This window comes from Ursus americanus, chromosome 27 (assembly GCF_024610735.1).
Source record: "Ursus americanus isolate L20-20 chromosome 27, mUrsAme1.1.p, whole genome shotgun sequence".
Taxonomy (NCBI): Eukaryota; Metazoa; Chordata; class Mammalia; order Carnivora; family Ursidae; genus Ursus; species Ursus americanus.
Window position 1 is genome coordinate 20,996,621 of NC_142153.1, and position 25,860 is coordinate 21,022,480.

The window sequence follows — 25,860 nt, forward strand, 5'->3', positions numbered from 1 at the left end:
TAAAAGAGGTGACTCACCAGGGTGCATGCCAGAGGCCAGGAACTGTCAACAGAGGTCAGAACAAAATGTCAGCCTCATAAAACAAGAGTCTAGGCTCTGAAGGACAAAGCAGGAGCCCAAGACTGTGCTGACGAGAAAGCTTCAAGAAAGGTTGAAACAAGTTAGAGTTGTTTCAGGTGGGTCTGCACCTCCACGATAGCAGAGTCTCCAAGGGAAGAAAAAAAAAAAGGAGGTGGCGGAATCAGCCAAGTCTTCCGATGGTCCTTATTATTAGAAAATGGGCAATGTTGACTAGTCCGTGAATTCACAGCCATGGAGATGAGTTGGACCTCCTTGTCCGTGGTTTAATCAGATGTGACTTCCCACCCCGCTCTGCACTGAGGGACAGCTGGAACCTGGGGAGCCTCTTCTGTTGCCAGCAGGCGTTGGTCAACATTGGCCACAGCATGACCCTGATCCCAGAGATCGTGGGAGACAATTCCAGGGGACTCTGTTCACAAGTTGTCTGACACCCCAGACCACAGATTAAGGAGAGGAGCTTCTCTTCTCTCTTTAGACAAAAATAGATGCTGACCGCCCAGTTCAAATGCAGTGGGTATACCAACTTGAGTAATGCACAGTGGAGAGAAGTCTGCCCCAAGCTCTCCTGCTTGTCACAGAGGTTTGTCTGCTCTGTTCTCACCCAGCTTGGAAGGGTGTTGCAGTCAAGCAAAAACAATTCCTTATGTACAGTTAAACACCTTGTGTGAGGCTCTGTCCTACACATACTAATTCACAGTGTGTCATTGGTTAGTATTTCTTACTGTGCTTTGTTCATGCCGAGAATTAGGATGTGAATTTAAAGTGCCTTACTCTGAAACTCATACAATGATATGAAATATCAGTTTGTCTTCCAGTTGATTTCTGCTCAGGACTCAGCACAATCTTAAGTGATTTCTGTTTTTTCCCAAAGCATTCAGTTGACCAAAGTCAAACCTTCTCCTCCAAACACTAAATAATTACAACAATGAACAGTTAGAGAACACTGGCCGTGCACTTAGGGGCTTTTGATGTATTCTCTCATTTAAACCTCAGAAGAGCCTTACTTCAGTACCTGGCTCAATTTTAACAATTTTGAATGAGGTTTGGCTGCTTTGATGTTCCTCTTCTGTTCCGTGTCTCTTTTTTTTAACTCTTCACTGACCGTTTCTCAGCAGCCCACATTCCACTGGAGCCATTGGCTCCAGGTAACTTAGCCAAGTGCCGCTCGGTTTTGACAACGTGTGGTGGTTAAAGCTTTATGTGAGTCTGCGAATTGTTGCTAAACATGGAACGTTCCATTAACGCAACAGATAGGAATAACTCATGTGTCTCGTAAACTGAACTAGAGCTTTAAATGAGGAATGGATGCAGCAGTTAACATTTGTCCTGACGAGTCCCTATCCCAGCTGACTCACACAGCTCGACTCCTACCAGAGCCAATTAGAAGGCCAGAAGAAAAATCAGTACAGCTCCAGCCCGGTCTCTTGCAGGAGCAAAATTTGAAATTCACCCAGTTACGGGCTGGAATGCAGGTGAAGCCGACCCATCACACCACTTCTCATCATCCAGAGCCTCAGAGGACGAGATGGCTTTCCTGCTCCTCTTCAGAGAACTGGGTCCTGGCTTCCCATTCTGCAGTCAATTTAGTCTTACGCCAACACAAGACCATTTATTTTGTGCCAATTAAAGCACCGTCAAAGTAGGGGTTCACAACCAATACTTGCCCCTCCCCCTGGCCTCTCCGTATATGCATTGTTCTGCGGTGGGAATCTCAACACCAGAGTCCCTGGAACCACACAGTTGTTTGCACATGAAGTGTCCAAGAAATATCTCCCATTGGTTGTGGCTTAACCTACAGATTTGGGCTTTCCTGAGGCACTCCAGATACTTCCATTCCCAGCTTCCCCTGAATTACTCACATCTGCGTGATCCACTCACTGCCAAGGGAAACACCTGAACCCCAGAAACCTTTCTTTTTTTTTTTAATAATAACTTTTTATTATATTGTGTTAGTCACCATACAGTACATCCTTAGTTTCTGATGTAATGTTCCATGATTCACTGTTTGCGTATAACACCCAGTGCACCATGCAATATGTGCCCTCCTTAATACCCATCACCGGCCTATCCCAATCCCCCAACCCCCTCCCCTCTGAAGCCCTCAGTTTGTTTCCCAGAGTCCATAGTCTCTCGTGGTTATTCCCCGTTCTGTTTACCCCCCCTTCATTCTTCCCTTCCTTCTCCTACCGATCTCCCTGCAATTTCTTATGTTCCATAAATGAGTGAAACCATATGATAATTGTGTTTCTCTGCTTGATTTATTTCACTTAGCATAATCTCTTCCAGTCCCGTCCATGTTGCTGCAAATGTTGGGTAATTGTTCTTTCTGATGGCTGAGTAATATTCCATTGTATATATGGACCACATCTTCTTAATCCATTCGTCTGTTGAAGGGCATTTCGGCTCCTTCCATAATTTAGCTATTGTGGACAAAGCTGCTATAAACATTGGGGTGCATATGGCCCTTCTCTTCACTATGTCTGTCTCTTTGGGGTAAATACCCAGTAGTGCAATTGCTGGGTATAATACCCTATGGTAGCTCTATTTTTAACTTTTTGAGGGACTTCCACACTGTTTTCCAAAGTGGCTGTACCAACTTACATTCCTACCAACAATGTAGGAGGGATCCCCTTCTCCACATCCTCTCCAACATTTGTTGTTTCTTGCCTTGTCAATTTTTGCCATTCTAACTGGAGTAGGGTGGTAGTTACAGACAACTGGTTAAAGGAATCCTAATGTGAATTCTTAAGCAAAATGAGAAACATACTTCGTCCTTATGATGTTTTATGTAATTCTGATTTTGCATTTCCTAGAAATGCTGAAAGGTAAATTCTTTTACCTGAGCACCAATATTCAGTTTCTGTGCACAGTATTTTTTATCAGAACTCCACATGGTTTATAGCATAATTCATTTGTTCACTACAAAATGATTATCTGTTCTATTCCAAAACATCTTCCATGCATATTCTCCTGTTATCATCTCTTACCTACTGTATCACCTACACCTAGAAACACTACTTCTGTACCAGAAGAGCATGTATTGTATTAATCACAGAAGGCAGCCAGATGAATATTATTACTATATTGAGACATGTAGTAGGTCCTTGATAAATACTTTTGTAGTTTTTAAAATAAGAATTAGAACTTCTAGAGTGTCTGGGTGGCTGAGCTGGTTAAGCATCTGCCTTCAGCTCATTATGATCCCAGGGTCCTGGGATCCAGTCCTGAGAGTCCGCATCCTGCTCCTTACTGTTCGGGAAGCCACCTTCTCCCTCCCCACCCCCCCCACCCCCCCACCCCCGCTTATTCTCTCTCTCTCTCACTCACTCACTCACACCCAAAAAATTCTAAAAGAATTAGAACTTCTGAGGCTTTAAGTAGGCATTTCAGTGACAAAGTCATTATTTTTGTTGAAGGTTTTTTTACTGTGTTCAGATCATGACATAACAGGGGTGGGTGCTTGGTTCTCAGTTATGAATGAAAGAAAAAGCTGTATTTTCAAATGTATAGCCATTAAGGTACTCTGTTTCTCATTTCATTTGCAACTAATCAAAAACACAAAGAGGAAAAAAAGTGTATTAGTCTGCTAGGGGTTGCCAGAACAGAGTACCACAGACTGGGTGAATAAACAACACAAATCTATTCCCTCAGAGTTCTAAACACTGAAGTCCAAGATCAAGATGCCCTCAGGACACTAGTCCTCTTGGACTAGGGCCCCACCCAGATGGCCTCAACGAACCTTGACCTATTTCCTTAGAGGCCCTGTCTCTAAATACAGTCATAGTGGGTGTTAGGACGTGCACAGATGCATTTGGGGGGGATATAATTCAGTCCGTAACAGGAGGGTATCAAGAACTGATGTCCATGTCCATGGGCAGTCTCATGTCTAAATCTTTGCTGTGCAGGCCTGGAACTTTGAGAATGAGGAAGACCTGCTTCAGTTGTCTCTGCCTCTCTGCCAACCAGTTCTCAAGTCCTTAATTGAATCATAAATTAATTTGGGACATTCTGCTGTTTGAAAACAATTTCACTTTCATTTGTTTCTTGTCAGTATTTTGTTTTCACATTTCAGGGATGTTCTTTTACATGATGGAATTCATAAAGTAATAAAAATTGTCAGACTAATGCAGTTTAAGTGGACAGTAGCCAGTGGTGATTAAATTAATGAGAAATAGAATGATCTGGGAAGCTACTTCTAAATTTATTGTCAAATAATCACCATCTATGTATTTGTAAGAATTTTTTAAGTGGAAAGTAATGGAAACCTGCTTAATCAAGAAACAGTCTATTGATTGACATCATTAAGAATTCCAAGAGATGGTTTTGCTTCAGGCATGGTGGGATCCAGGAGTTCAAACTAAGTCATTTAGATTCAGTATCTCTCTCCCTTTCTCTCTCTCTCTCCCTCTCTGTGTATATATGTGTATGTATATATAATATGTATAAATTCATAGTTGATTAGGCTCTTGCTGTGCTGCATAATCTCACATCTAGCCATGTTTGAGAAAGAATGCCACCTTCCTTGCTTCAGAAGAACTCTTGTTAGCTCTGCTTGGGTACTGATTTTCCCGTGACTAACCACTGTAGTGTTCAGACAGTAGGGCACACTCACTGCCCAACCAAGTAGGGTCACTAGAAGGTGATAGGTTGGGCAGAATCACCCCTTCAGAATCTTAGAGTAGAGGGCAAAAGGCCCTGAAAAAGTGGATCGACCTAACTTTGCTATTACACACTATTCAATAATAATCTTGTTAAATGCTTAGTGCCTATTGGACAGCAATGTATTAGGTCAATTCCTCCATAATACGAGAGGTTTAGAACCCTCTTAAGTAATCTCACTGTGTTCTTGTATCGTTCTCTCAGTTGTTCTCAGGCTCTGGTGAGTATCAGAATGACCTCTAAGGCTTCTATCATATACGAATGGCTGGACTCAACGCACAGAGATGCTTATTTCAGGGCTTTGGGTTGTGGGCTGGTATGTGAGATTTCCAAAAGCTCTCCTTGGTATCCTGAAGCACAAGTATTTCAAAATTTCTTCTTTGATACATGATTGATACTTTTTTGCTACCATCACCCATTGCCAATCACTAGGCCAGAAATCTGAATTTTTAAGAAATAATAACACTAATAACTCTAATGTCTATAGGACAAAGAGGGACCCTTCTGTGCCAGGTGCTCTGCAGGGCACTTTGTATGGCTCTCCTCCACTTCCTCCTCACAAGGAACCTATCACGCTGCTGCTTTCCCCCTGAGGATTTAGACCATGAAGTAACCTGTGCAAAATCTCACAGTATTTATGTGGAGGAATTTGAATGTTGGTTTAAACCATTTTTAAATTCTATCACATTATATTGCATCTTAACTTGATTTTTTTAAAGATTTTTATTTTTTTATTAGAGAGAGAGAGACAGCACCAGAGGGGTGAGGGGCAGAGGGAGAAGCAGACTCCCGTTGAGCAGGGAGCCTCATGTGGAACTCCGAGATCATGACCTGAGCTGAAGGCAGTCACCCAACCAACTGAGCCACCCAGGTGCCGTTTGACTTGACTTTCTTCCTCAAACCTCTTCAGAGTACATTCACGGACTAAAACCATTCTCACAGAAGTTCTATGAGGTGATTACACAAGATGTCATAACACATGAAGAAATTAAGGTGAAAACAGGCATCACAATTTGTCTAAAGTCATAAAGGCAGTTTGTAGCACAACTGAGACTAGGGCCCTGGTCTGCTGGCTTCTCATGTGGAGAAGGCTCCTGTTTCCTGATACAGACAGTGCCCCTTCTCTGGTGAATAAGCACTGGGAGCCTCTCTTTTGAAATAAAGCATCTAGTGCCTCAACGTAACTGACAGCCCACACTTCACAGTTGCATTGGTTTGTTTCTTTCCCCTGCTTTTCTTTCTGTCATTATCCAAACAAATTTGCTGTCCCATGCTTTTTTTCTTCTTCCTAAGAGTATCTACTGTGATTACACTAAAACAGTCAAAAGTTAAGCAAATGGAAGCACTGTTTCCTGGAGGAGAGAGAAACAGCTCATTTGTTGGATTTTCGAGGCATCAAGTGGTCTGTCTTTAAATACCTGTGGACACAGCTGTCGGACAGAAATCATGGCCTTACCTGTCAAATGCCGAGGGAATGGGCACTTTATACCCTAATGTCTCCTACCGATCCTGGCAAGGCAGTCCTGAGAACACCCTAGAGCTCTGAACAGTTATGAGCATAAACAAAAGGTAGCACACAATGACAAGGAGAATGTGTATTTTCTTCTAATTTACCTCCCGATCCAATTAAAGGGGCAAACACTCAGTTATTTTAGAAAATAATTTTCTCTTCATGAAAAGTCAAAGAATCTGTACTGAGTTGTAAGCCCTGCCAATAACTAGACAGATTAAGCTTTCTTGGGCCATATTTAAGGCATTTTTCTCTACAAAATCCACACCTCAAAATCCCTACAGTCTGTAATTTCAGTTTCCTAGAATAACGTTCAGAATGAATTATAATTAATAATTCTAGCGCTACCTTTATATAGTACTTTCTAGCCTTAAATACATTTTTTTTCACATATGATCGTATTTGAAACCTCAATCGTAGGAGGTAGGTGTTGTTATGTGTATTTTATAAATAGGTCAAGTGAAGGATCAAGTGGTCTAAATCACTATCAATGTCTCAACAGATTATAAAGAGGGACGTAGGACCTTCACGGAGTCTGGCTGAGGCCCGTGTTTTCAGAAGTCAGAAAGGATAATGTAATGTATACTAGTTTGTGTGGTGCATTTTCTAAATAAGCTCTGTTCAATGTCTTCATGGATTGCTTGACTATTTTTATGCCATATGGTTTTAAGTGAAGAGCAAAATTGCAGATCGTCTAAATATGGGTAGGTAAAATTCCCCTTTGTAATTTTTTTTTTTACAGTTCTCTAAGTAACTCTAAAAAGTAAAACTCACTTAGAATTGAAGTTTTAAATAATAACAAAATTATTCTAAAATGGTAATAAATATCCTAATATATGAGCACGGTCCCTTGAAGAACACAATATGGCCTTTGAAAGGCAGACACGTCTTGTTTAATTGATGATTTGGAAATCCAGTAGTAGAAGCAACATTTTAGCTCAGGATACTCTGAGGACAACGTACACATTTCCCAACCATGCTGCCTTGTCTTGTTTTACTTAACCTTTCCATTGTGTTGGTTTCCCCACATAAACTTATCCTTAACCATCACACCTTTGTGGGGATCTGCATGACGAGGGAGGTATTCTTTTTAAACACAAAGTTCTTTCGTCTTAAGTATTTACCACTTATTTTAGCAAGATTCTCTTAAAGTTTTATTTGATGATTCAGCTCCAAAACTGACAAAATATAGGAAATAATAGCCTTCTGCTACTTTTTAATTTTCTTACGTTGAAGTAATTTACTCATAATTAAGTTCGATTTACTCAACACCATCTGAGCTTAGTACCATGTCTTTTGAAGCAACAGATTCTCAATCTTTATTTTAGTTATTCAGCAGCTGAACTATGGGTGTTCAGTATAATCACGGTTGAGTTTGCGAACTAACTTCCAGTATAGACAAAATATCTACTCCCCAACTATCCCGCAGTCCTCAAATCTTGGGGTTCAGTTTGTTCCTTAATAATGAAATAACATTGAGCACCAGCCTCATGTTCTAAGGCAATTCAAGTGCCTCCTATGTAAAATAGTTTGATGAAAACACAGAAAAATTATATCCCTCCATGTATCTTCCCTGCCACCTCTGGGGTACTGGGTTTAAGAGTGTTAAAAAATTCGTATCCATGTGAAACCTCAGAATGTGACCTTAGTTGGAAGGAGGATCTTTGCAGGCGTAATTAAGCTAAGATGAGGTCATATTGGATTCAGGTGGGCCCTAAATCGAGTGACTAGCGTTCTTATAAGAAGAGAAGGATACGCAGACATAGGAAGAAGACTGAGGCAGAGATCGGAGTGATGTAGTTACAAGCTAAGGAACATGACGAATTGGCAGGAGCCACTAGAAGCTAGGAAAATGCAAGGAAGGATTTCTGGGGCACCTGGGTGGTTCGGTCAGTTAAGCGTCTGCCTTCCGCAGGGTCCTGGGATTGAGCCCCACATCAGGCTCCCCCCTATTTGTGTGCTTTCTCTCTCTCTGGGTCAAAAAAAAGGGGGGGCGCCTGGGTGGCTCAGTTGTTAGTTAAGCATCTGCCGTCGGCTCAGGGCGTGATCCCGGCGATCTGGGATCAAGCCCCGCATCAGGCTCCTCCGCTGGGAGCCTGCTTCTTCCTCTCCCACTCCCCCTGCTTGTGTTTCCTCTCTCGCTGGCTGTGTCTCTGTCAAATAAATAAATAAAATCTAAAAAAAAATCCAAGGAAGAAATTTCTCCCTAGAGCCTTCAGAAGGAACATGGCCCTGTGGACATCTTGATTTCAGACTTTTGGCCTCCAGAACTGTGAGGGAATTTTTTTTTTTAAGATTTTATTTATTTATTTGAAAGCACACAGTGGGGGGAGGGGCAGCGGGAGACGCAGACTCCTCACTGAGCAGGGATCCCAATGCGGGCTCAATACCAGGACCCTGAGATCATGACCTGAGCCACTCAGGCATCCCTAGATTTGTTGTTTTAAGCCACACGGTTGTGATCATTTGGTTTAGTTGCCTTAGGAACCTAATAGCCTGGGTGTCTCTTTACTTACTTTCCACACCACTCAGACACAGCGAGCACCACAGCCCTCCCTCCATTTGAAAAAGTACTGTAGCTCCACCTGGGATCTAGGAGGATTTTCCTGAAGGTTTTGTTACAACAGGAGAATGTCAGCACAACAGTCATGAAGTTGAACCTTGGACTTCACTATCTTGAAATTCCCAGCCAGCTTAGACCTCAGATTTCCTCCCTGGACCTTCTCATTCTCTCCCCTGCCATCAGACTACCCTGCCTACCCCACTGTCCACCGAGACCCTCTCCATCTACCTTGTTCTCTGCTCTGTCACGAGATTTCCAAAACATCTGTCTCCTTCGACTTCCTGAGTAAGATTCAAAATCTGTTACAATAGTTTTCCAGAGAAATTTAACTCTACTTCTGCAAACATCTGATACCCAGGTTGTGCCTTTGCTTCATAGCTCTTTCATGAGCTAAATACCTCATTAAGCTAATTATCTTAAAAAAGAAAAATCAGTTCCTCAGAGGAATTTGGCCACATTGTGAGGACTTCCAGGTCAAACTGCCATCAGATCTTTTTTTAATTTATTACAGTTGGAACTTGAATATAATAAATACCATTGTAATAAATTTAACCCTAAATCCTAATTCCAATAAATGTTAAGAAAAAAGAAAACATGACCATAAGGTAAACGATATGATCATAGTTGAAATAACTAAACTCCTCAAGAGTCATTTTTAGGGGTGCCTGGGTGGCTTAATGAGTTAAGCATCTGTCTTTGGCTCAGGTTGTGATCCTAGGGTCCTGGGATCAAGCCCCAAGCCCTGCTTAGTGAGGAGTCTGCTTCTTCCTCTCCCTCTGCCTGCTGCTCCCCCTGCTTGTGCTAGCATGCACTCTCTCTCTGTCAAATAAATAAATACTTAAAAAAATAAGCCTACAATAAACAAAGCAAAAATAACCTCCAAACTTGTTAACTTTTATTATATTTGGAATTATTTCTTCAGATTTAAATTACAAAACCTTTTGTAAATTACCTGCTCTATTACATATTTTCCTTTTGGCATCTTACAGTCATAGAAATATGAATAAGCTATTAATATAATAAATACTTCATATACTGTTTTTATTTTATATACAGACTTTTAAGAATACATAGAAATTATCAGTACTCTACTCTTCCCTTCAGAACTGGGAAATAAAAGTAAGATTGCTTAGAGAAAGTTAAACTACAATGAATCAGAGCAGAGAGATGTCAAATCACCTCACCCGATTGAATGTTATTAACATATATAAGGGAAAATGCGTTAACCAAACAGTGTTGGTCGGTCCCAGAGGCAAAATCTCACTGCTGTGTCTCATTGTAAATTAATAAATTAATTAAGCCAATAACTCACTGATTGTGATTTGACTTCTTATGCAGATTGCCCATGGGGAGAAAATGGCCTTGTCAAGCAGATACAAATATTTCAGTTTTTGAGGCAATTACATTTCTCATTGTAAATCGAATTGACATTTAGTCCCAAGATTCTATTTAACATTAGTCTGCCAATAAGAAATAAATCCTCTGAACCTACAAAACCATTTTAGAATGCATAAGGCTTCTGATCATCCCTCCCACCTTAGAGGGCTCTCAGTATTCACATTATTTTTTCCCCCATAATAGAATTCATGTTTATCTCAGTTAAACCAGTCTTTCCTTTATGATTTCCCTTCTTGCTTCTGTACATAGAAGCAGTATTCCCTGTAGAGACTTGTGAAATACTGAATTCTGTGTCTTCTATTGTTTGATATTTTAAACATTTACCAACTTAATCCACTCAGACAATGCAGTTTGCACATCAGGCAGAGCTCACAGTGATTCATTCATTCATTCATTCATTCATTCACTCATTCATTCATTTATACCATAACTCTTCATCGATTCCAAAGTGAAAAATTGCATTCTGACAGGTGCTGAAATGTTAACTGTAAAGATCTTACTTTACTGGAGAGAATTAACTAGTGTGGGTTAGGAGTGCTGTGGAAGTTTGAAGAGGGAACCCTATCCAAACCCTGGGATTGAAGGTAGAGAACTGGAAGGTGTGTGTGGGAGGAGAGGGTGTGGGGGAGCATTCCAGACAGGGATCAAAGCCCCAGAAATATGGGAGAAGAAGGCTTATTTGGGAAATGTAAGCAGTTATATAACTGAAATAAAAAGAGCAAGAAGTGCAGGGATGGAGTGGTTCTCCGACAGACTGGAGAGGAAAACAGTGATGAGTCATGACGTTATTTGTTCCAGGATTCCTGGCAGGAGTATCCCTACTGAAATCCTCTGTCATTCTAGTCTACGTATTCTGTGGCAATTATACCAGGGGTTGGCCAGCTTTTTCTGCAAAGCGCAAGATAGTAGATATTTTTGGTTTGCATGCCAGAAAGTCTCAGTCACAACTATTCTCCTCTTGTAGCCTAAAAGCAGCCCTAGCCAATATGTAAACTAAAGGGCATGGCTGCATTCCAATAAAACTTCATTTACAAAACAGACAGCAGGCTGTAATTGGATCAGGGACCCTAGCTGACTCATTACTGGTCTAGAAGTGTCCCTTCAAAATAGAAAAAATCATGTTTGGAAATAAAAGTCAAATAAACTCCCATCTGAAATCATAGGATAGGTTTTGTCTATCTGCAGAAACTTATACCAATTGGTTGAGAACTCCCTTTTGAGAAGGACAAGCATTAAATAGGGAATTAGTACAACAAAAATTTTTTAATGAATTAGGTGATTAATATCACAGATAATATTCATTCCAGTGCTTTCATTGCAAAATGTAAACCTCAAAATGTTTTAAATTTGTAAAAATAAGAACTTATATTTATACACCATTTTAAAGAAGGCACTATTTCAGGGTGCCTGGCTGGCTCAGTCAGAAAAGCAGGTAGCTCTTGCTTTCAGGGTGGTGAGTTCAAGTCCCATGTTGGATTGTAGAGATTACTTAAATAAACTTTTAAAATAAATAAATAAAAAATAAAGAATGCACCATTTCTTCTAATTTTCACAATGGCCTCAGAAATCCTAAAGGCAGGATATATGTTTTATTCAAATAATTCCTGGAACCCAGGAAAATGCCTGGCACAAATTTTCGTACATTAACTGAGAACACGTAACTCACAGCACATAATCATTTTCTCTTTTTAACAGTTGAAAAATTTGGTCTTACAGTGATTACATGGTTTAATAAGGTCACAGAAACAGTGTGAGAGGCAGAACTAAAGTCCAGATTATCTGACCCTTAGTTTTTTGCTTTAGGTATTCTCTGCAGCCACAGATCTAGAAAAGAACACACATCTCAACACAGTACAATTAGTATTGCATAAATACACCAAGGTTACTAAAATATCGTTTATGGTCTAGACTTATTGTCTTTGCTCAAAACTCACCTTCAACAAGGAAATGGCTCCCCATCTTACTCCAGAAATGCATTAACACTGTCTACAAGCCACCAAATCTGCCACCACCTTGGTCTTGGACTTCCAGGCTCTAGAACTGTGAGAAATAAATGTCTGTTGTGTAAGCCAGCCAGTCTGTTACAGAGTGTGAACAGACTGAGACAGATACTAACATTTGAGAACTGCCCCAGGAGACACAAGTCGTCTTAATGACACACAGTGAGAACGCTTTCATTCACTTATTTGGGTGGTAAGACCATCAAGCTCATAGAATCAGATGTTTGAATATGATGTGTGTTTTGTCACAGTGTCATGGTAAATATGTTATGGTTGGCTATATTTGACTTCTGTAAAAACAAACGTTTGGGGATGGCACTAGTTAATACTACGTGACTCTAATATTTTAAAACTTTAAACAATCCACTCCTGGATGATTATTTCCCATTTTCTTAGTCAATTATAGTGAATGATTGGGTCACATGGGTATTTTACTTGGTAATTGAAAGTTTGAATACTGTAATAACCAATTATTTCCCCTTTAAGAATGTTGTATACTCCTATTTATTAAGTGAGGAATGGCTTATGCACTTGGGCATGATTACATTGATTCAGTGTTTAGCACTGAGTTCTATTTTGGAAGAACCAAGAAAATAATTATAATTGTAATACCACATATTAACATGTTAGCTTTTTATGTTTCTGTGTAGTTCAGTCAGTTAGTTTTGTCATAGGAAATGGCTGATATTCTTTGTTACTAGATTACGGTTTCAACAAAATTTATTCCAACTAGAAAAAAAATGTTACTGAATATCTCTTGAATTAATTGAATTTTGTAAACTCATTTCCTAATACTCCATTTTCACATTGGAGGGATATTTTTGTTGAAAGTTATATCTTGCCTTTTTAAACTACAGTGTTTCTCAAACTTATATTTAAAAAGATATATTTAAATAGAACTGCACTTGTTCATTGGCTTTTATGCTTATTAGAGAATATTGCTTTTTTTTAGCACTAGCTAAATTTTTAAAAATATTTTCTGTCTCTTTCATTCTGTTCTTCAGCCAAATGATTTTTAATCAAAAACTTACTAGAATAATAGAGGTTCTTTAAGGAAATTTTGATTCTCCAAGTGACTTGTTAATGTTAATTACACACTTTTATTCTTCTCTCTCTAGGTTCATAATATATATATTTTTAAAAATAGGAGTCCTTTCATATTTAAACCTAACATGATCAAAATCTTATAAAAGTTTATCATATATACCAATTTGATTAAACATTGAAAAACAAAATTATTTTTGTAATTACAAACTTAGTAAATTTCTTCACAAAGTTTGTTGCTATAGTGATTTCTCAAAATATCCAAAATAATAAGTATGATCACTATGGTTATCTTGATTCTCTTGGCAAAAGATAGGATGTTTGGTCATCTATTTTTGTGTTTATAATATTATAAAATATCTTCTCCTCAACCTCCTATATCAAAAAGTCACTGGATTATGTGTTCCAGTTATTGTGGCAAGAAAATAATGAATCAATTTGTTACATAAATTTTTCGAAATAGTATGAAAAGTCTATAGGACATAACAAACTTATAGCTGTTGAATTTTAAAGTCATTGGAACATCATCTTTGAAGTGTTCTCCTATCTGTAACTAATGTAAATTGTATATGTAACTCATAAATGTTGAAACAGAATAGATTTTACTCTTCAGTTTTGACTAATGCCATACTTGTAATTAAACTCTTTACCAACAGGTGGTGCTAGAAAGTTTAATATTTATTTCAATAGTTGAACTTACTGGGAAAAAATGTGTTAATTTTTTAAGCATTATAAAACAATATTTATATATAATTAACCCCTGCTTGTTTTTGTTACAGCTCCGTTTAAGACAGTACGACTGGTTGGTGGTAAAGTTCCTCATGAGGGCAGAGTGGAGATTTTCCACGATGGCCAGTGGGGCACTGTCTGTGATGACCACTGGGAACTGCGAGGTGGACAGGTCATCTGTAGGAGTTTGGGATACCGTGGTGTTCAAACTGTGCATAAAGGAGCTTACTTTGGACAAGGTAATTAAAAATATATAAAATGAAATGCAGACATTCTCTAATACACAGAATAAAGTAGTGGCAGGAACATACAAGATAGGAAGAAAAATCCTACGTAGGAGTTTTTTGAATGGCCTTTCCTAGAAAGTAGAAATGAAAAGAAAGATATAAAAAATAAATGGCATATGCTGTCAGGCAATCTTTAATGTTTAGGTTTTATTTAGACTCATCTGGCTAGTTGGAGAACACTAGCATAGAGGAAAACAGTGATTGATAAAGTGGAACAGGAGAAATAGGGACAAATGAACTACAGACAAGCCTGGGAGGCTCACTTGATGGATCTGGGTCTTGTGGGCATCTGAGCAATCTCATGGCTCACACATATTCTCTCTTCTGTGTAACTGGAGAGGAGGGCATCAGCTTGTGCACTGACCTCCCGGTCATACCCCCCTAGAATGAGAGCTTCCTTGGTCTGTGACAGAGCACCTGTATTCTGAAAGGACAGTGAGGAACCATGAAAGAGAAAGAAGCAATTACATGGGGTCCCCATACCTACTACTTACCATTTCTCCAAATCCTTTAAGACATGATGAGAAATAAGGGAACAGGAAGGTGAAGTACTTCCCCCTCTATTTGAGGTTGATAAAACATTGAGTAATTCTTTTGTTGGATGCATGTTTGTGTATTTTTACCTGGATGGCTCGGTGACCTATTCTATAAACGTATTAGAGAGCTGGGAAGAAAATCTGCAGAGGACAAAAGATTTGAATATATACTCGTGACATTTTACTGTCTCTTTTTTTTTTTCTAAACGGGTACCTTACAACAGGCTTTATGTATAATTAAACATATGAGTACTTCAAGCATAAATGACAAAGAGATTAGAAAAAAGTAAGCATATAAATCAGACTTTTAAAGTCAATATTTTTTACTTATTTATTCTACCATCCAAATCTGATAAATAAATAATTGGCTTCTCTGAAGTTGATGTTGACCAAAAAAAAAGGCCCTCTTGATTTTATAAGTGTTATTTTAGACAGATATGGGCAAGAAGAAATTGTGTACAAAATTATAGAGATAAGATTATCTGGTGATGCTGCTATTTTGTCTATAGTGATAAGATAGGGGAATTTGGCTTCTCAAATTCATAAAAGATATGAAGTAATGTTATGCTGTGACTCTGGGTCAGCATTGTGCAAAACACGTGAATAGTACCAATGAGAGCTCATAGTTAAATTGTATTCCTTGACCTAAATGAATTCACTATATCAGATTGAAGAGGTAAATTAAAGCAGAGATCCAGGTTTCAAAGTCTTCAGAAGTCAGAAATGTTATTTAGTCTCCTATGAAGGGGTGAGAAAAGACAAAAGAGAGTGGTGGTGGTGAGAATTTCAGCCCCTAGCCCCAGTTTTTTTATGTGTGCCTTATAGGTTTGAAACAAAGGAAATAGAAAAGATCTATAATTTGCTACAACCAAATAGATGCTGGGAATTTCTATATGTTCCATCTCTACTACATTTTCAGAACTTTCTTGCCAGGTTGAAAAGTATGGGATTAAAATCGTTCTTGCATCTATACAAAGCAAAAGGTTTTAAATGTCAATAAACCAGATTTTTTTTTTTCCCAGAGAAGAAGAAAACGAAATTAAAAAATCCCCAGACTACTTGGTTAGTAGAGAATCAAATGAATCACTCAATCATTTAGCAAGACCAAGCTGGCAATCCGAGTTTCCACAGGGTTGTATGGGGAGAGAATTTATTTCTGTGGGAACTAAGACCCACAGCATGAAAGGCCATTTATTTCAAATACTTAATCATCTAAAACATTTCACACGACTGTTAGCATCTATGAAGTGGAGAGCCATGTTGCTAATAAATGGCATACAATTGTCATCGATGGTGACTTACTCACCTGGTAGGTGGCTAAAATTCTTCAGTTTTAGGAATAACAAGTGGATGATTTATTAGGATGTGCCTGTGTTGACAAAGTGAACTGTAGTTTGCCATTTGTTCAGATAATTTAATCAACACGGGCTAGCTAAATAGCTCAATCCAAAAAGAGAAAACTATCCTAAAAGACCTTTCATTACGATGACTAATTTTTTAGCTTACATTACCCAAAGAGTTGACATTTAATTTTGTATCTTTACAAAACAAACCCTGTATTGCAGTTTATTAATCTCTTATATCTTGAAGTAAACCCTTCATTTATTACAAAGGGAAAACCAAATTCAGAGCAATAGCAGTAGCAAATGTACCTTAATTCAGGGGAAACTAATAAGGTTTGGGAAAATATGATCTGTGGAAGGAAACAAACATAGTGTTGTTTCAATTTTTTATTTAAATTCTAGTTAGTTAACATATAGTGTAATATTAGTTTCAGGAGTAGAATTTAGTGATTCCTCACTTACATGTAACACCCCCGTGCTCATCCCAACAAGTGCCCTCCTTAATGCCCATTACCCATTTAGCCTGTCCCCACCCACCTCCCTCCGTCAACCCTGTTTGTTCTCTATAGTTAAGAATCTCTCATGGTTTGCCTCTCTCTCTTTTTTCCCCCTTTCCCTGTGTTCATCTGTTTGGTTTCCTAAAATCTACATATGAGTGAAATCATATGGTATTTGTCTTTGTCTGGCTGACTTATTTTGCTTAACATAATATCCTCTAGTTCCATCCACGTCATTGCAAATGGCAAGATTTCATTTTTGATGGCTGAGTAATAATCCATTGTGTATATGCATATATACCACATCTTCTTTATCCATTCATCAGTTGATGGACATTTGGGCTCTTTCCATAATTTGGCTATTGTTGATGATGTTGCTATAAACATCAGGGTACACACAGCTGTTTTCCATTGAGTTCCAAACATAGGTGGTAAAAACAAGTTGGAGATGATTGTCGTAAGCTTGCATTAACATTAAGACCTCATCTCACAAGTAAAATATTCTTTTCCCTACAGCCTTTATTCATTCCTGTTTGTATCTCTAGGGATTTTAGTTCTCAAGTATTGGTAAGAAAAGACAGAAATAAGTATCCTGAACTATTGGCAAGAAAATGTTTTCCATTTAAATAAGTAATGAAACAATAGAGTTTCATCTCATGTGAAATTATTTATTTGGCTGTATGGAGACAATTCTCTCAAGTTTTCTTCAGATTACTGACTACTTCTCTAAGACGAGGGGCCATTTTTAGTGAGGCTGTGTATTCGTGGTAGTTGGTGTTTCTATAAATTATACTAGAGTTTTATTGTAATGAAACAACCAGGTATGTCTGAATTTGGTTTTTCCTTTCACATTTTTGAGTGCCTACTAGAGTGAGTTGGAAAGACTAATAATTTTGTAACTAAAGACGTAGGAGATGAAACGTTAGCTCTGCTATTTATGTCTCAGAGATTCCATTTTTTCCCAATAAAATAGGAATAATAACACCAACCCATAAGATTTACTCCAAATCTTAAATGAGTTGGCCTATAGAAAGCGCCCAACACAAAGCCTGACTCCTACCATTGCTCCATATAGTGGCACAGACCACTGTTAGCAACAGCTCCAACTGTGTCATTCCAAGAGTATTTGCCAACCTCTTTGAAAGGTGAAACAGTCAGGTTAGTATTAGATCCTCTGTGACATCAGTGATGTTCCAAGGGTCACAGAGTTGAATGTGATTTTCTTTCTTTCTTTTTTTTTTTAGTATTTTAACAATATTTAGAATTTTTTTAAATCTTTTTTTTATTATGTTCAGTTAGTCATCATATAGTAGTACATAATAAGTTTTTGTTGTAGTGTTCAACGATTGATTAGTTGCATATAACACCCAGTACTCATCATAACACGTGCCTTTTCTACTCTATAGAAGTGTGACTGTAGGAGTGTCCCATATGGGGAATCCAACAGTGTCCTCACTCTACTCCAGACACACCTGTTCTTGTGTCAACTCTCTGTGTAGAGTTCCACACCAAAGCAATTGAAGAATGATTATGAGAATTTTAAAATAATAAAGCAAGATGAGATGGGAGACATAATAGAACTGAGGTTATTTGTTCAGAAGAAAAAGAACCAGAGAAGTAAATTAAACGATCTGCTTCATTGTATGTTATATTTTCAAAAACAGGCTTCTCTTGTAAACTGATTTGGGGTTAGACATGGCAAACAACCTTATTATGTGAAGCTGTTTCAACTCCTCCTTGTTTTCTCACTCCTTCACCATAATTTATAGTTTCACTCAGGAGGAAAAGAAAAGATAATTCTGAATGCAGAATGGAGACTGGAAAGGAAACTTAGAAATACGAGTGGAGGGGTAGAGGAAAGGATGAGATGCGTTCCAGTGTTAATTATTTGTCGTTCTCTTGGGAAAGCAAGAGGAATCAGATCGACACTATATTATACCTTATTACTGGAACTGAAACCAGAAGAAAAAGTTTAGATTTATGCCCTTCGTGTTATTCCCCCCTTAAAGAAAACACACAATTTTCTGGGCACCGTTTTCTCCCTCCCCCCCTTTCTTTTTCTTTCTGGTTTTAAAATTGCAAACCTGATTTACCAGAGATAATCCTTGTTAGCTTTAAGAACAATTACTTTGCAGCTGCAAGCAAAATGATTTATAGGAATACAACTTAAAGCATACTCCTTTAAATAGGTTCTTTCATTGGGATGCACCTTTTGCATACAGTGGAATGTTCTTTCTTTTTCCTGAGTAGACAAAAAAGGTTAAACTTAAGGAAGCACTGAGAAGTTTCTGGTGCTTGTCAGGGCCTGGAGCCGGGCAGGGGGAACGAGTCCCTTCTCCCCCCTATTCAGGCTTTCTAGTCTCTCGTCCCAGTGGCCTCCTGGTAGCAAACATGAATGAGCTTCATCAGACGACGGTGGGACTCCAGGCATTTGTCCCAGGTGTGTCCGAGCCTGGATCTGAGGCCAGGAGTTGGAGCTGGACCTGGAGCGGCTGGCTCATCTTCTAAATTGACAGGATTTTGTGGTACAACTCCAAACTTGAAAGCAGAAACAAAAGAAAATTCTAAGCCTAAATATCACCTTTTATTTAGTACCCCTTTCACATTTCATAATCAGTCTTCTAAGTGGAAGTTTTAAAAATACAAGAATACACTGAAGGAGATCAAAAATACAACCGTAGCTCCGAACTTCTCCTCCGGCGAATGGGAGTCTAAACAACCCCAGATATAAAGTATATCAGTGGGTCAGAGCTCAAATTCTTATGGACTGCTGCCTGTACACGGGAAGTTTTAAAATGTTAACAGGAACCTGATTTGGAGTCCATAGAGTTCTTAACGTATCTGTTGTGTTACTTCTGGTAACAAGGACAATACTAAGTATGGAGTAGTATTGTTCATCAAGGGCATACTATATGATCTCATTTCGTGCTCACAGTGCCTGTGAGAGTAGACATGATAGCCCCAATTTGCATAGAGAAATTTCTGTAAGTAAACTTGACAGAGCTGTCACAAAACCTGCCCAAATTTATACAGCTATATCGGTGGTTGTGGGGGAGGGGTCAAGAGTCGCATCTTAACCTATGTCTTTGCACTCGATAGCATGTCCTTCTAAGTTCCTTATCCTTAAGAATTTCATTTCTAAAGAGCTTGCTTCTTTAAAATCTTAGAATTGTAGAACTTTAAAGGTAAATGAAATCTCACAGCTAGTTTAGCCCCACCTCCTCATTCTGCCTAGATGCTAAAACAGGGAAAGTAAGTGTCTTCTTCAGAACCACTTAACTGTAGTCTAAGTTTACCCATCCTCTATTCTGACTCCCATTCTGTTTCTACCTTTGATTTTAAAAAACTCACACACAAAAAAATAAAATAAAACAAAGTTGTTGTTTTTTTCTCTCGAAGAGGGAGCTATTGACAAAGCTCAACAGAAACCTTAGAAGTCATACAGATTCCCAACTAGAAACTAGAAACCTTAGAAGTCATACAGAAACCTTAGAAGTCATACAGATTCAAATCACCCAGCCATGACTAGATTTAATTAAAATTCATTCAGACTTTTAACCAATGGTGGTTTTTGCTTTTTCACGTATCAGTATAGCAGCTAATCTCAAATCTCATCACTAAACCATCTTTCTGGCTAATGTATGAAATACAATCCCCTTTTTTTTTTCCAGAAAAGTGGTGAGTTCTTGAAGATCAGATTAAAAAATCTCAAATCCTTGAAATAAATATCAGTATCTGTTATTTTTTTAAAAAGAGATTAAGAGGAAATGGTGTCCTCAATCAAGCACATTCCCAGGCATCACAAGCCAAGCTCATGAAATTCCAGGGGTCGTGGACAACACATTGATAGCGGTGTACTTTTGGAAACAGAAAATCAATCTGCTCCTCCCTCCAGCCCCCAGATTGTAAAGAGAATCATAGATGTGTACATGGTTAGGTAGATAAATTGGTAGGTGGAGGATAAATAGATAGGATTAGAAAATTAAAAAAACATATCTAAACGGTACACCTCAATTTTGCATAGTTTCCCACGAGCCCGAAAGATAGTTCAGTGGCAAATAACAATGAAAGCAGCAACATCAAACACCCTTGAGTAATAGTTATTATGTAAAGAAATAAAAACAAATTTGTTTTTTAATCTTTGAGGTTTACATGAAGGTAAAATTTTATGAATTCTATGCTACCTTTGAATTAATTTTTAATGCAGAAAACAATTTGGAATGAGATAGAAAATGCATATTAAATAAATTTTTCCCTTAGGCTCAATAGTCCTGAATGTATTAATGTAAAAATAAAAACAAATCTTGGAAAATTATTTTTATAACTCTCTTTGGGCTTCTGTGCAGTCAGGGAATAGCACCGAGTTTTAAATGTCATCATGTTCTATTGCTTGGCTGTATTCTCTCTTATTCTGAGAAAAGCATACATTTTTTTCTGAGTCTCAGTTTATTTACCTGTGACATGGAGATAATTGCCATTATTTCCCAGGGGTATTAGAAGATGTAAATTTTAAAGATCATATGTGAAAAGGCCTAGGATGTTCCCTGTGAATCTTTTCCACACAGCTGAAGACCAGACTTAGCGAATCGCACAGTGTCTTGATCCTGTGCATGTGTTGTTGGTGGAAAAGGCACTGGAATAGAAGCTGGGGGTTCTAGATGCAAGTAGCAGCTCTGCTGCTAATTACCTGTGTGACCTCGGTTGCTGCCCCTACCTAAAACAGAAGCCTTCACCGGGAAGTCAGTTCAAGAACAAATGGATTTTGATTTTGTTCACTCACGTAGGCACTTAAAGCATATTTGTTGAATGAATGAATCTGAGAACACAGGGGATTGCACAAATCACTGATGAAAGGCCCTGGCTTGAGGCAGACGTGGGGTGGGGATGCTGGCCCCATCGTGTATTAGCTACAGGACATTGGGCCCGAGTTACTTATGCTCCCTGATTTTGCCTTTCCTCAACAGTAAAATGGCACTTTGAAAGCACTTAACTTTCCAAGGTCATTTGAGGATTCAATGAGATAACAGGTCAAAAGTACTTTGAATGTTTTCAGCCGTATCATAAATTCCTCAGAGTGGGCCTAAATGCTCATTATTATTACTACAGCTTTGGTATTCTAACATTCATGAATTCCTTTACTGCTGTTTCTCAAAATCTGTGTTCACATGTCAGCACATTAATTGACTAAATAATATCTATGTTCTGCTGCCCCCGTGGGGATGCCCTGCTGGTGCTCCGGCCACTGGGAGGATTCTCATCCTTAATTCTCTTTTCTGGGTTGTAAGCCTTCTGCACTGCTGAGATCTAAATCCGGTGACCTGATCTACAAAATGAGGAGGGAAAGCATCACAGTACCTGGTACAGAGGCCAGGGAGCCAGACTCTCCTTGTGCTCCCGTTACGACAGAGCCACGCTTTGTCCAAAAGTTTTATTTATGTTTATTTATACAATTTATAAATGTCTATCGATCTAGTAAGTACAGTTTATAAATGTCCCCCTGTTTGGGCTCTCTTCTACATTCACGTGCAAGGAGCCTCACCATTTGTGCAATTGTGATTATTTGCCTGTATTTTTGAGTCACCTTGTGGGACTCCCAAAAAGTTTATATAGACTTTATATCTTTAAAAAGAAACATACATGTACAAATACACTCACACATACAAACACACAAACACAAAAGACACTGGGTTATACCTAGTAAAAGCAACTTGGAAATAAAAACAGCATTCCTAGTAAGGTTTCTGATTTTGACATTATATTCCCCTAATCTTTTCCTTTTTATCTGCCTTAAAATTTCAAGCCAAAAAGGGCTCAATACTGTTACAAACATTTCAAAAAATATTTGAGCTCTCCAGGTTACTGCTTTTATAATTGATCAGCCCAGGAAAACCTTTCTTTTATAATAGAAACATTGTTTCGATACGAATTATTTTTTTTTAAGATTTTATTTTATTATTTATTTGACAGAGAGAGACAGCCAGCGAGAGAGGGAACACAAGCAGGGGGAGTGGGAGAGGAAGAAGCAAGCTCCCAGGGGAGGAGCCTGATGTGGGGCTCGATCCCAGAATGCTGGGATCACGCCCTGAGCCGGAGGCAGACGCTTAATGACTGCGCCACCCAGGTGCCCCCCCCATACAAATGATTTAATTACCATTATATGAAATGAATAATACAAAGTTCCTAATTACATTGGTAACATAAACCTAAATATAATTTTGCCCCATATTTGGATCTTTCTAGTAAAGGAACAAATTATTAAAGATTAAGTGAATGCACAATTTATTTTAGAGGTGGAAATACAAATTTCCTACCTAATTCTAAGAGTAAATCAAAACATGAGTCTTCAGAGATCTCTTCATAGACATCAGATTAACTCACCTTCTGGTTTACAGATTTTTTTCTTTAATCCAACTTCCACATTTCTGTCAGACACACATTTCTAAAATATAGCTCTGATGACATCATTTCTTTTGGTGACATAATATAAAATTCTGAATATTTTAAAGCATGGCCCTGGCTTTCTATCCAGCCTTCCCAATGAGTCCTTCTTCCCTCATTAATGTACTTTGTGTTTTAGATGCCAGGATACCGTTGACTGTTGTGATACATCAAGCCTTTTCATGCTGTCCCCACTATATGGAATAACTTCTTTTTTATACATGGAAAACCTCTGTCCATTTTTTAAGGTTAGGTCAAATGTTATCCACATAGTGGTTACAAAATTCCCAATATTTGTAATTTTTTTCACATATACACATACTACTATATAATTATGCACATTATCAGCCATGTACATTAACTCTTGCTTATTGAACTCACAGAATATTTGAAAAGTAAGCAAGAGTAATGTTATTATATAGGCCATTATAGATGCCTCTTTGGAAAAAAAGTCTTCATCTAACACTGTTTCATAGCTATACAAGGTCTGTTTCTGAGCTGAAGTTATTTCTGAATAGGTTTTCAATAGCTCTGTGACCGAAAGAGAACCTTTCAACACCATATTGATCCAAATTGAAGAAATGTATTATTGACTATGCTGACAGGATTAAGATATTTATTTACCATCCACCAGTCTTGCTAAGGGGTTTCTTAACGTTTACTGCTAAATCATCTGTTTCTTGATGGCATGAAATGTTCTTGAAAACTCATCAGGAAGTTTGCATGATATATATTTAACAAAACCCAATGCAATATTTCATTTAGAAGTTTTTCAAAGGTCCCATTTCTAACTGTCTTAAGTGTAAAAGAAAGGGGAACTTTTATATATGATACATGCAGAAAATCTTTAGAGAATACCAGAAAAACATTTCCAAATATTATTTTTAAAATGAACTTTTCTTGGCATGCATGGATGCCTTTCAAAAAGCCCTTGTTTTTGTATTCATTGATAAAATGTCTTTATCTTGAGAGTGGCAGTTAAGTTTGCATATTTAGTTGGCTAAATATCTCCCAGGTAGCCTACTGCAGACAGCCATTTTCCCTTCTAAAGTGTCTGAGGAAGAGTTCAAGATAAAGAAGAGTATTAGCTCTGCCATTTTGTTTTTGTCTGCCTGTGCTTGCAATTAATAATCCATGGTCTTCTTTCAGGATAGTTTGTAAGTCCTTTGCTGATTGTATTAGTCTTAGTTTAATTAAAAATAAATAATAGATTTGGTAAACCAGGCACATGTAAATGGCAAAATCCTGGAAGCTAAGGAAAGAACTCCAGTATATCATAACGTTTCAGAGAATGCCTCGTACAGATGCTCTCAGACCATCAGGTCATGGCATATACCTATGGTCAGTAAAACTTATTTCCTTTCTTATTCCTAAAAACAAAACCAGGGCACCTGGGTGGCTCAGTTGGTTAAGCTACTGCCTTTGGCTCAGGTCATGATCCTGGAGTCCTAGAATCGAGTCCCGCATCAGGCTCCCTGTTCAGCAGGGAGTCTGCTTCTTCCTCTGACCCTCCCCACCCATGCTCATTCTCTCTCTCTCAAATAAATAAATCAAATCTTTTTTAAAAAAAATTAAAATAGGGGCGCCTGGGTGGCACAGCGGTTAAGCGTCTGCCTTCGGCTCAGGGCGTGATCCCGGCGTTATGGGATCGAGCCCCACATCAGGCTCCTCCGCTATGAGACTGCTTCTTCCTCTCCCACTCCCCCTGCTTGTGTTCCCTCTCTCACTGGCTGTCTCTATCTCTGTCGAATAAATAAATAAAATCTTTAAAAAATAAATTAATTAATTAATTAATTAATTAAAATAAATAAAAACCAGTCTGTTAAAATCAGTCTTTTATCTATGATTTCACTGAGCTGTGTATGTACCTTAGTTACCACTCTTAGTACTTGGTACTTTAGTAGTTTACATATTACAGAATATAAAGTTTTCTGGGGCAGGAGATTAATTTTTGAATCCTAACAGAAAGCACAGAACTTGTATATAGATGATAATCGACACTTTATTGTTAAAGTAGTGTATAAATCAATGGTTTCTTCCCACTCAAATATAAACCCTAAAACCATACTTACTAACGCATTTGTATCTGATTTTTGCAGGTACTGGTCCAATTTGGTTGAATGAAGTATTTTGTTTTGGGAGAGAATCATCTATTGAAGACTGTACAATTAGACAGTGGGGTGTGAGAGGCTGTTCACACGCTGAAGATGCTGGAGTCACTTGCACTTTATAATGTATCCTATTTTCTTTTGCCTTTATGAATCATTATTGCAAAATGATTTTATTATTTTGCTCCATTAAAATCAGTTCAGTGAATATTTAAGAGATTAGGAATCTTGTCTAAGGAAAAGGAACATTTTGAAAAACACTGGGTAAACCTTCATGCTTGCCGTATATCTATATTTGAACCATTTCAACCTCTTTGGGTCTCTAAATGGAATTTCTAATATAATGACATAAATCAAATGGAACAGACTGAAGTTTACGGCTTCTAGATTACAAATGCCAGTGATAATGGAAACACCTTCTGATCATTGGCTTCAGTCGATCTCTTCACAGGATGACAATTTTTGTCATTTTTGTCTTCTTTGTAATCTATTTAATGGTTTTTAATTTAATTACTTTAATAATGAGAGGATTGGGAAGAATTTTGGGATTTTTTTGTTTGTTTTGTTTTTTGTGCCAAGTTTGTGAAATCTCCAACCATACACATTTTTTGAGGAAACGTTTTATCTGGCCATCGAGATCTCTGAATGTGCGGTGACTTGGCTATTA

At 38.1% G+C, this 25,860-nt stretch overlaps 1 protein-coding gene across 3 annotated transcripts in view; it reads left to right on the forward strand.

Moving 5' to 3' along the window:
- MSR1 (macrophage scavenger receptor 1) overlaps positions 1-25,401 on the forward strand; it is a 75,337-nt gene extending 49,936 nt beyond the window's left edge. For all 3 annotated transcript variants that reach the window (XM_087856457.1, XM_045808477.2, XM_045808479.1), the window contains 2 exons: positions 14,035-14,223; positions 25,185-25,401. In XM_087856457.1, coding sequence (XP_087712583.1) covers positions 14,035-14,223; positions 25,185-25,318 — 323 coding nt within the window. In that variant the 3' untranslated portion in view covers positions 25,319-25,401. The remainder of the gene's footprint in view (positions 1-14,034; positions 14,224-25,184) is intronic.
- The last annotated feature ends 459 nt before the right edge of the window (positions 25,402-25,860 follow it).